Source organism: Mixophyes fleayi, chromosome 1 (assembly GCF_038048845.1).
Source record: "Mixophyes fleayi isolate aMixFle1 chromosome 1, aMixFle1.hap1, whole genome shotgun sequence".
Lineage (NCBI taxonomy): Eukaryota > Metazoa > Chordata > Amphibia > Anura > Limnodynastidae > Mixophyes > Mixophyes fleayi.
The window spans coordinates 231,904,855-231,917,898 of NC_134402.1; the positions used below are offsets into that span (position 1 = coordinate 231,904,855).

The 13,044-nt window shown below is 42.0% G+C and overlaps 1 protein-coding gene across 4 annotated transcripts in view; it reads left to right on the plus strand.

Moving 5' to 3' along the window:
* Window positions 1-10,809: 10,809 nt before the first annotated feature.
* The window catches only part of EPS15L1 (epidermal growth factor receptor pathway substrate 15 like 1), a 142,236-nt gene continuing 140,001 nt past the window's right edge, over window positions 10,810-13,044 (plus strand). For all 4 annotated transcript variants that reach the window (XM_075207366.1, XM_075207358.1, XM_075207376.1 and 1 more), the window contains exon 1: window positions 10,810-10,895. In XM_075207366.1, coding sequence (XP_075063467.1) covers window positions 10,869-10,895 — 27 coding nt within the window. In that variant the 5' untranslated portion in view covers window positions 10,810-10,868. The remainder of the gene's footprint in view (window positions 10,896-13,044) is intronic.

Genomic DNA, 13,044 nt, shown 5'->3' on the forward strand with positions numbered 1-13,044 from the left:
TGCAATAATTACAATTATATTTTTCTCTTTCATCCTATCTGGGGGAAACTGCTACCATGGGGTTGTGAGAGTGGAGGTGGAATTGGCACTTAACAGGTTAACTTTGTTAATGTATCAAAGCTGACAAACCCCTCCCCTCTGCAACCCCTGTAGCCTCTTCAGTCTTCTCCCAAAGGAGTTAGGCTTAATTTAATGACCGGAAGAAATTACTTTATTTTTTCTACTAATTTTAACTTTATTGTTTGCAGCAGTGTGCTCTGTTAGCTATTCAGAGCAAACTTATTCAGACAGTAAGAGCTGGACAGCTCTCCGACGCTGCCAAAGATGGCAAAGAGCGCTGGTAATCAGAACGCCTGGGGCCGCCATATTGGAATGTACCAAGTCCCATTTTCAGCAGAAAAATGTCCACCAGGAATCTGCTATAAGCGACTGCTGCATGATATAGATGCAGCAGATCGCCTTTTAACAGCAGAAAATTCGAGGAGGAGCAGGAAAAGGTGCAGTCGGAACGTACTAAGAAGACCAAGTCCCTCCCTGCAGCAGGCCCATCTTAACAACATTATGGGCCCCCGGGCAAAGCAGTGAACAGGGGCCCCTATATATATATATATATATATATATATATATATATATATATATATATATATATATATATATATACACAAGTTAACCCGTGCATGATACTCATGCATTCTAGTCAAATCAAGCTACTTAAGGTGTTAAAAAAGTTCTTGTCATGCATTTGGGCCATAGCCCAGGCCTCCTCAGGGGAAGAGCGTTGCTTCCCGACGCAAGCGCCCTTTTTGAACGTGGTTTTGTCCACATGTCACCACCTCATCATTCTTCTCCATCACCTCAGCCTTAATTTTCATCGCCACATCTATCCAGATGTCTATCCAGACACAGGGATCTCTCTCAGCGGTCCTGAGTATCACACTCCTCTCGCTCTGTCACCCCCGGCAACCACCAACCACTCCCCACTGTCACCCTCGGCAACCACCAACCACTCCCAACTGTCACTTTTCCTTCAAGAAATATATATATATTTTTTTTAAATCTTTATAAACACTTTTAACAATTAACAAATTAAATTAACAAATTAAAAACATCTTAGTATACCAAATTTCAGCCCTTTCTGAGGTTTTTTTTCCACAGACACTAAGAATTTAGTAGGTCAGTGTATAACTCCTCCCAGCAGGTGGCACTGCAGCTTGGTTTTATTTTTTACACACACACACACACACACACACACAGACAGACTAACACACGCTACTAGGCATTTATATTATAGATATATATATATATATATATATATATATATATATATATGTATATATATATATTACCACAATACAATATATACTGACAACGGATAGAGTATGACAGAGACAGAGGCACACATAAGATATATATATAGTGTGATTTTCAAAATAGTGATCAGAAAAGACACTTGTGCCAACACACTGTTATCCCAGGTGTGATCACCACTAATGAATATTAGGCGTACCAGATATAAAACTTGTCAAGCATGATCCGTATATTTTCCTCCTGATGTAGTCCTTGATATTGTATGGACGAAATGCGTTGAGGTATATTATACACTGCAGGCTATCAGGGTACCTGTGCAAGAGATCCGCTGTGGAGTTTTATTGGGACTGATTGTCATCTACCCTGCGGGAAATGCATGCTGCTTGGATGAGTACCACCTTAAAGATACCTTTATGTGTCCTGTTATAAATGTTTTTTATGTAAGTTTGATACTTACTTTTATTAAATAAAATCTGTTGCATACAGTATTATACTATTTTAGTTTTTTTCTATTACATTGCACCATGGAGATTCAAGTGGTTATGCAGCGATTTCTTTTAATACTGAGGATTTGGAGACAACCTATATCATTGGGAACCCTAACAGTTTCATGGACATGCTTGACAAGTTTTATATCTGGTACGCCTAATATTCATTAGTGGTGATCACACCTGGGATAACAGTGTGTTGGCACAAGTGTCTTTTCTGATCACTATTTTGAAAATCCCACTATATATATATCTTATGTGTGCCTCTGTCTCTGTCATACTCTATCCGTTTTCAGTATATATTGTATTGTGGTAATACACTATGTGGCGCCCTGTTTCTTCTACCCTTCTTTTTTAGATATTCCAGATTCACCATCTGTTTTTGGAAACTGGCTGCCTCCTGCAATTTGGACTTTGTGTTTACCTTATTAATGTCTACTAATAGATAGTGATTTTGCATACAGTATTGGGTTACGCGCCCCCGTAGTGGGTATCTGTTTCTTTGTATATATATATATATATATATATATATATATATATATATATATGGGCCCCCTTAACTTACCTTTCAAACGCCGATCCCCTTCTCTTCTTATTTCTTTAGTCCAACGTGCTGACTGCGCTCCTCCATGCTGTGCTCGCAGTGAATGTCGGGTGTGACATCATTCCCGACATTCACTGCGAGCAGCGCACGGAAGAGGAGACCATGGAGGGAGCCGGATCACCACCTAACCTGAACAGTCAGGTGACCGCAAAAGGTAAGTTTTTTTTTTTTTTTCTACAGGATTGTCATTGACTTGGGCCCCTTTTCCCCCTGGGCCCCAGGGCACCTGCCCATCGTGCCCAGTCAGAAAGACGGCCCTGCCCTGCAGTCTGAAGCTAGTGAACTATTCCAAAGGGCGTCAAACAACTGCCTGGGAAAAAGAGCAGCAGACATTCTCAGGGGCACTGAGTTGCTGACAGATCTCTCCTGCTCCAAAAGACATCTTAGCCTGATTGGAAGGCTAAGTACCACTTTTCTTATATCTCTATAACATAAATAGGGGTATATTGAATCTAAATTGTTGTTGCAATAGCATTTTTATTAAAATATAGTATACTAATTGTATAATGCATAACATTAGCAGGGATACTAATTTTTGACTCTGTCATAGACTAGTTAGTATCTCTGTTTGCTTGTAAGTGATTGCCTGTATTTCATTTTTTTACTGTTATACTATTCCCTTAAAAATATCTGATATGGAAAAGGCATCTCGGGCAAAATATTATACCTGTTCCAAGTGTAAAGATAAGTTACCAATTGGACTACAGGACCCGGGGGCGCTTTGTGCTGACTGCAGGGGGGATTCCCTGTCCGCACAGACTCAGATTAGCGCAAGGCCACTAGCGGAAATGCCAGCATGGGCAAATGCCCTGACACAAGGGGCTGAGACATTGGTAAAGCTGCTATCTAAACCAACAGAGATTCCAGTGGTTGCGGCGTTTCTCCCCTCTACCTCAGTAGCAATTGATCCCCTCGTAACAGGCAGGACTACGGGGACCGACGAGCCCACAGACTTAGGACAGGCTGATGCTTCACCTATCCTCACCTCACAAGACCCTCCTACAGTAGAACCAGCTTGGTCAGCTTCCCTAGTTAGAGGACTTGATAGGTTAAACCAGTTCTTGGATATGCCAAGACCCTTACTCAAAAATAAGCAACACCAATCCACTAACTTCTGACCCCTGATTTGGAGGGAGGGTGAGCTGATAGAAGACACTGATTCTACACAGGTCATAGACCTAGAAGATTTTTCCAGATATCAAGGAATTGACGACCTGGTGGTAGCAGTTCGTCAGATATTAGGTATTCTGGATCTAGAAGAGACTAGAACATCAGATCAAATTCGCTTTAAAAAAGCTAGCAAACGTGTGATCCGCTTTCCTCCATCAGTAGAACTGAAGAAAATAGCGGAAGTATACTGGAAACAACCAGATCGGAAATTTTCTATTTTGCAAAGGTATCTGGCTTTGTATTCATTACAGGAGGAGGACCTCAACCGTTGGGAACAAGTTCCAAGGATTGATTCACCGGTGGCATGCTTAGCATGCCACACCACACTCCCTATACCAGGGACAGCCACCCTGCAGGATAATACACTACCGCAAGATAGAGGGATTTTTAAAGTCTATCTACACTGCGGCAGGTACTTCATTCAGACCTATGTTTTCATTAGAATGGGTTACCAGGGCTATGGAAACATGGGCTCACCAATTAGCAGCAGGTCTGCAAAATTCTGAATTGCTCCCCTTCGCCCCGCATCTCAAGGAGGCTTGGGGTTAATGATTGTGGTTTCTTTCTTTTAATATTAACTATTTTGTGCCACCCCGCCAGCGATATTGCTAGTGGGTCCCCTGGTTAAAGAACAAAAATGCTTATGCCAACCTGTCGAAGTCAGCAAATTGGATAAAGTCATTTCAATTAATATCTATCAAACTTGATTGTCTGAAAATTATGCGTAGAGCACGCTAAGACGTAGAGAAGTGTATACAGCCGCAACACGTGGCAACAGGGTTTACACCTTTAAACGCATACACACGAACATACACATTTGTAAATAGTACACACTAATTGTAGTTGCAACACATAGTTATTTATGTCAAAATGTAGCAATGTTTAAGGTTAATATTATAAGTTATATGCATGCTAGTGAAATCAGGTTACAGTAAATATGTCATGTTTAGTATCATTTTAATCCCCTATTTATCCTCAGTTGTCCGGTTCATTCGCTGAAGAGATTGCACATTGCATACTCTAGTTATCGATGTTAGGGAATAAATGTTTAAAATTATACTGTCTGTGTAATATAAATGTAAATAGACTAGTTTAAACTGGATTCTTGGTGGGAAAATCAGAGTGCATCCCCTGGAGAGCTGACCCCCACCTTTGGATATTTTTGTTTGAACTGGTCTATGACCTGCATTACACTGGACCCTCCTGAAGCCTGGACCAATAGAAGCAAGCCCCATCATCTGCATTACTGTATTGACTGACTGTATATAAGCAGGGGCTCTGGACTCTGTGGACAGTCTACTTGACCACAGCCTTCAGACCTGAATGACTGCATACTGGATCCAGGGCGCCTGCGATAAGTAACAGTTGTACTTATTTTATTTTGATTTGCTATTCTGCTACTTTTGGCTATTAAATCACATTGTGCTTTGGAACCACATTATGGCAATCGACAATCGTTATTGGATAGCAACTAGACGTGGATAACACAACCTCCCTGGCATTCTCCTGCCTTTTAATAGTTATTTGAGAGGAGAGGGGTGGGCCATGGCCCTCTTTCTTCCTGTGCTGGGAGCCGAGTCCTATAGTTGAGACAGAGGGTGAGGCAATTTACAAACTTCTACAGATTTAAATATATCCTGTATAGAATTGTCATCCTCTTACATGCAATTAGTGGCTTAATGATCAAGGTTCTTCAGCACATATTATGATGCAATTTTAATTTATAACAGCAATATAGACATGTACACTATACATAGATACTGTATATTTTTATAACCGCAATATATAGACATACTTCCCAACTTTTGAAAATTGGTGAATGGGCACAATGAGCATGTGACAAGAGGGGGAGTGGTAACGTGTCAGGGGGGCATAGCCACGTCCCAACGGGGGCATATTCAGTGCTTTAAAGCACTAACCCACCCGCAACCACCTTTAAAACACTCTTCCAATGGAACGCATACAACGTACCTTCAACCATTGAGAATCACAAAATCAGCACAAAATAAGTCTGCCCCGCCAAAGCTGTCCACAGGCAAGACTGCAGTAAAAAGCCCTTAAATCAATACTCTCCCAGCTAAATCAAGACAGTTGGGAGGAATGCATACATGTGAGTTATACTTAGATATATATTTATAACAGCAATAAATACATGTACGTTATACATGGATATATATTTATACGAGCAATGTTTTCAATTTTTTCAAACACACAGCATCCTCAAAATTAGCATATAGATAAATATAACTGTAATTTTTGCAGGCTGAATTTTCACGCACAAAACTTGTGTGGAGATAGCAGAATAAATCCTTTTGGATTTTTGTGCCTTTGAGGCATGGACTCCGCTTGGTCTAGACTGTTGCTTCAGAGTAACACACTTATTTTCAATGTAAAGTTATCAACATACTTACCATTCTTGAGAAACATCACCTTATAAAAGTATACCCCTCCTTCTGTGTGTCATAATTGCTTTAGGCATTATTTAACTTCATTAGGCACAACTTAATTTGATCAATCACAGCCAATGTCCTGAAAGGTGACAGTTTTAGGGTATTACACAATTTTTGAGTAGGTCAGTGAGCAAGTACATGGGCTGTTCACATTGTTAGAAACACTATTATTATTATCATTTATATAGCTCTGTACAGAGAATATGTTATCAGTCATTTCAGTCCCTGCCCCATTTGAGCATACAATCTAAATTCCCTACCACACAGGTCCATTTTTGTCACAAGCCAATTAACCTGCTAGTATGTTTTTGGACTGTGGGAGTAAACTGGAGAACCTAGAGAAAATACACTCCACACAGACAGGGCCTTGGTTGGAATGGAACCCATGACCCCAGCGCTGTTAGACAGCAATGCTAACCGATGTGCCACCATTCTGTCCCAATACTCACAAATTATGTTGCGCAGAAGACTCTAACTTAATGCTGGCATGTAAAAAGGGAAATAAAACTTAAACTATACAGCTGTAACATGGTTTCCCACCATCTCAAGAGGAAGATCTCCCTACTGCTAGCTGATGGCAGAGAGACCTCAGTATTTTGGGTGGCTTTTGAGGCAGTCTGCACCGAGAAGGGCTTGTTACAGGATACCTGAGTGGCCGGCTCTTGAAGACGAGACCCAGAGCTTCAATTGATTTGTGAGCGAGGAGAGGAGAAGGTGCAGCCTATAGTGAGATCTGCAGCCTGATTCAAAGAATGCAGCCATTAGAGGCTATCTGCTGCTTACCACAGCCTTCTGGTGCCTATTACAGCTCATTGAAGCCTGAAGTAAAGGCTTAAGATACACAATTGGAAGAAGATGACTCTTGTATATTCAGCTTCACATAAAATCTCCAATAATCTTTGAGAGGAATAACCTGGAGCACTACTACTCAACTACAGAAGACAAATATCACCAGCCTACATTCTACACCAAATTGGTCTACTTTCTTTGCTCTTATATCTCCACAATTATTTATTATTAATATTCAGTAAAAAGGTCCTGTACCTCTGGAGACGCCTCTGCAACCTAGAAGTGAATTTAAAGCAGCAATCCCATGCAAAAAATATGTGTGCTTTTTAAAACCCTCTCACTCCTCCTCTGCCCTCTGCCTTCACATGACATGCTGAGAGCTGTGAGCCTGTCTGTGTAACTGGTTGCCTTATTTTATAACCTCCAGAAAGATTTTGAGAAAGACATAATGATTTATAAAAGTACAGCTAACAACAATGATTATCAGATCAGATGTATGCTTAATAAATGTTTAAGTTGGCATTTAAAGAGAAGAAAAAAACGGTACTTATGTACTTTACAGACTTCAAGTCCTTTTGTAGACTAAAAATGGCTGTGCACCAGGGGCATAACTTAAATTGCGGGGTCCCCATAGCAAAATTTTAAATGGGTCCTCAAGGTTGCTTGGGCCCCTCCCCTACTTTAACAAGCCAGCCACCTCCACTTCCTCAAGAGGAAGGGAATTCGAGTTCCCTTCCCTTCTGAGCAGAATGAATCCCTTGCAGTGTTGGTAGTCACACAGCAGGCACTCATTAAGCTCTCTGCTGCCCGTGCCCACCATTATCATCCTCATCATCAACATTTATTTATATAGCACCAGCAAATTCTGTAGCGCTTTACAATTGGGAACAAACATTAATAAAACAATACTGGGTAATACATACAGACAGAGAGGTAAGAGAACCCTGCTTGCAAGCTTACAATCTATAGGAGAGCAGAGCCCAGAGTAGCATGGGTGGCAGCTACACAGAGCCATGCATCTGAGGGGACCTCCAAGGCTCCCTCAATTTCAGGGTCCTGTAACAGGGTTCTGATATGAATAAATTAGTTATCATTTATTTAAATGGCATTTATGTACATTCTCTAAATACACAATCCACTTGAACACATTCTCTTTCACAGCATTATCATCCCACCCATAGGGGCATATTCAATTGTCTGCGGGATTGCCGAAAATCCCGCGGACCGGGCAGGATTACCGTTATTACGGTAATCCTGCGCGGAAAACCGTTAATACAGTAATTTACTCGCTGGATTTCAGCTCGCAGCTCAGGGAGCTGAGAGCTGAAATCCTGCGAGAGATTACCGTATTAACGGTAATATTTTTTCCGCGCTCGAACTTTGGAACAATTGAATACCCCCCATAGTGTGATAATGGGGAAATATCATGTTGGCAAATGAGACACCTATTTAAGTCCCCAAGTGACTGTGGACCATAATGGGGCTTGACCCAAGAGACAATTCACTTCACTGGATAGGGTGAGCCCCTAATTCACCTCTAGAACTCACATAAGTCTCTTACAGTGTGCACCCACAGTCTCGGATTCTGCACTCTAAGCACATGCTCTGTCCAAACAATCAACTTTTTTCCTGCATCTCTCTCTCCCTCTCTCGATTCCTCTTTCTCATTCCCGACTCCATCTCTAAATTAATTTTGTCTAACCTCAGAACTCCTTGCCCCATCACCCCTCAAAAGTTCATTGCAGACTCTAATATCACAAAGGGGTGATACACTAGGTGCAGTGGTGCGCCCAGTTGGTACTTTGCAAAGAATGGCCCTAGTCTAACGCCTTCCCTCAGCCTGTGCAAATTTATGCTCCTCTGCAAATGCCATCTCAATCTGCAAACCCATGAGCATTGGCGGAAATCTAGATGCTAATTTTGCTCTTCATAAATGACCTCAAGCATGCCAAATCAGTACTGCACCGAGTCACCCTCTTCTCAGTTCCGTTCGGACCCAGTGCACTAGAGGTTGCAGAATGTAGGCAAAAAGGCAAGTCTGTTGTAGTAGGCTATTTTGTTGGCACCTTAACATTCAATTGCAGGAGAGGCTGCAGTGGGAGAGAGGGGAGAGTTAAGTGATGGGCAGCTCGGTGGCTAAGTGGTTAGCACTTCTGCCTCACAGCGCTGGGGTCATGAGTTCAATTCCCATCCATGGCCTTATCTGTGTGAAGTTTGTATATTCTCCCTGTGTCTACGTGGGTTTCCTCCGGGTGCTCCAGTTTCCTCCCACACTCTAAAAACATACTGGTAGGTTAATTGGCTGCTATTAAAATTGACCCTAGTCTGTGTGTGTGTGTGCTAGGGAATTTAGACTGTAAGCTCCAATGGGGCAGGGACTGATGTGAATGAGTTCTCTGTACAGCGCTGCAGAATCAGTGGCGCTATATAAATAAATGGTGATGATGATGATGGGAGCAACTACAGGATTGAGGGTTTCTGGACCAAGGGACAAAATGGACTTTACTATTTCTTTTCTATGCTGCACCTGAACTTTTGCAACATGCAAGCCAATCACAGCAGATTGCTCATTTAAGATGAAGTAAAAATAAAAAATAGAATAAAAAAACAGCAGCAGCCATCCCCACCCCTTTAAATCATCAACCAATCCCCCAAGACACTGGTGTCCTCTATAGTGGTTGGGACACCAAGAGGCTACCAGAGTAAACAAAGATAATTTAAAAATAGTTATATATGGGTAAACTTGGATACAATGTATATAGAGGTCTGGTGGATAACTAACTTTTATGCACGTTTTGTCGCTATCGAATAACGATTGTCGAATCCCGATGTGTGGTTCCAAAGCACAAAGTAATTTAATAGCCAAAAGTAGCAGAATAACAATGCAAAATAAACAAGTACAGCCGTTACTTATCGCAAGCACTCTGGATCCAGTGTACAGTCATTCAGGTCTGAAGGCTGTGGTCAAGAAGACTGGTCACTATGTCCAGAGCCCCTGCTTATATGCAGTCAGTGAATACAGTAAAACAATGAAGATGATGTGGCTTGCTTCTATTGGTCCAGGCTTCAGGAAGGTCTAGGGTACTGCAGGTCATAGGCCAGTTCAAACCAAAATATCCAAAGGTGGGGATCAACTCTCCAGGGGATGCACTCTGATTTTCCCGCCAAGAATCTAGTTTTAACTAGTCTATTTGCATTATACAGTCAGTATCACTTTAAACATTTATCCCTAACATCGCTAACTAGAGTATGCAATGTGTGATCTCTTCAGCGAATGAACCGGACAACTGATGATGAATAGGGAATTAAAATGATACCAAACATGACATATTTCCTACAACCTGAACCTTTGATTTCACTAACATGTATATAACTTACAATACCAAACATAAATACTGCTATATTTCGATATAAATAACTATGTGTTGCAACTACAATTAATGTGTACTAATTACAAATGTGTATGTTCATGTGAATGTGTGTAAAAACCTGTTATTGCCACGTGTTGCGGCTGGATACGCCCTTCCACACAGTAGCGTGCTCTACGCATAATTTCAGACAAAAAACAAGTTTGCTCGATATTAATTGAAATTACTTTATCCAATTTGCTGACATCAACATAACATACTGTACACTGGTGTGGGCACCATTACTACTTAGATTCCCACCCTGATTCTCATGCAACAAAATGTTATTTGTTCCACCTCCTTGGGGGTGTGACATTACTAGAGGGGCATGGGATCTTCAAAATGTGGCGTGGTTTTAAAATTTGCATCACAGCAATGTCTTCTTTTTTCCCTTTCCCAAATATGGTTACCCTAACAACACTATCAACCGCCTGCCATTAACCAACGTCTCCCTCCACCCACAACACGTCCTAGCCCTAACCCTCTCTAGTTCTGCATTTTCTCAATATTTGCATAGAAACGCCCATTTTTATTGACCCGCCCCTGCTAGGTAGAGTGTGTGGTTCTAATATACATATCCCCGCCCTCTCCTCACAGCGCGTCCCCGGTGTCTGGTCTGACGCTGTGCGCGTTCCCGCGACAGGCTGCAAAGATGGCGGCGCACATCTCTCTCACACAGGTAAGCACCGTCTACAGAGTGACATTGTGGGTGTGGGAGGCAGCCAAGGATGGCGGACGGTGGGAGAGAAGGCCGCTGGCTTGTACCGTGTAAGGAGGCAAAGGCGGGGTGGCATATCGCCTCTGTACATACACCATCATTATGCTTCTTATATATGCTGAGGCCTGGGGAGGGGACTGTCACCAAGTATCAGCGAGTAGTCCCTGAGTTACTGACCTCGCACCGTCGCCCATGTGCTCATTCAGAGGTCCCTGTGTTTCTTCTCTGTTTCACCCGCTCTCATGAAATCAGTGCTGACATAGAGCATCTGGCTGCATGCAACTCGCACTACAGGATATTACATGACATCCTTATCGCAGGGTGGGGAACCCTGCCACATACTGTATGTTCACCGTATGGAATCACTCTACAAGCAAGATAATGTGACATACTATACACACCGTAGTGTACTTCTATATTACTGAATAGCACCTAGGCAGCAACACCCTTACTGGAAAGTCACTTTAGGCTTATGTCAATCAACATGGCTATTCTGCACATCACAAGGTATAGAAACAACTGGCACAGCACCCTAAGCTCTGGCATCCTGGCCACTGCATTCCTGCTACTACTACTTATACAGCTACCTCTGTAGATGTTCTTGAATACTTTTCAGGCTGCGTTGCATGATGTGATGATACATATCCCTTTCTTTACTTTGACTTGGAGTTATAATTAATATATGTGGCAGATAAAACCTTGTGCGATTAGCAGTTTTGCCATCAAGTAAAATTGTTTAGCATCGTTGTTCAGTTCCTATTTGACCCCATCAAATAATGTTCTTTGAATGTATATTTAAAGAATGGAATGGTTGCAGTAATGTTGTATGAATGTATGTCCTTTCCCCAACATGCAATATTTTTATCTGTTTACATGTGAAGTAACTGACACTTGATAAAGGAGGAGACAGTAAAAACAAAAGTAAAGGACAATAGCAGCATAATACATAGGGGTCTTTTTTGTATTATTGTTTGTTAAAAATGTTAATGAACTGTGACAGGTATACTTTAAGGGCTCCTTTATACATTCAGGTCCTTATCTGGTTAGAAAGCAATTTAATTACATGAAAAATTTCGAATTGCCATGACAGAGGCAGAACAAGCGAGCTGTGGGCATCGGTACAGGGAAGCAGTGCAGAGGGAACCGAGGTCCACAACTTGCTAGTTCCCCATGCAGCGGGCCCCATTATCTCCATGGGCCCCAGTGCACCGCACCTGCTGCACCAATGGTAGTTCCACCACTGTGCCATGAGAAATGCATATTTTTATTGATTTTTCAACACGTAAAGGGACTTGGACACACACGAGTACCTGATGATCTAAACATCTACAATTCTAACTAAGACCTGTGCCGTGAGAGCATATCTGTCCAGGTGACCATATACAGTACTAATAATTCAAAGCCATCCGGAGCGCAATGCAACAACAGACATTGTGAACAGTAATTGCGATGCACTATAATATCAATCAGCGTTTCAACCCATCAAAGTGGCTATACATCAACATGACAGCGTGGCACACGCATGGAAAACCACATCATGACAAGGATAACAAATCTATAGGGAACAGTACCCTAAGACTCCAACATCTTAATCATCTTGGTGGGAATCATCTTGGTGGGAATGAAAAACCAGGGATGCCAAGCCTTATGATCTTTGTGGATAGCCTTCCTACTTTCATAGATGAATCTTTTCTGTTTCCTAACATCATTTACCAGAGCAATTCAGGCAGGAACACTGGGGGGGTTCTGACACCATCCACCCCTGTGTTCAGGTCATCTTGGCAAGTGAGGTTAAATTGAATATATATTTAAACAGGGGCTTACCGAAGTGCTTTTCTAGTGTAAGGCCAAAACAGACAAACCTGCCAGCACAAGTGGGGCAGTCTCTAGCAGGAAGGAAATGCAGCGACACACTTAGTCACATCCCAGAAGGTTTGCACAACTGGACATAAGCAGATCATGTGCCAAAAGTTGCCAGAGGGGGCCCTACACTTGAGGCAGTAGGAGTTGCAGTCTAGTCTGTGCAGTCACTAGGGGTGAAATACACTCTACGCAGAATATAGAAGTGCAGCTGCTAGAACTGTAGGCAGGAAGTAACTTCTCTAGTGCC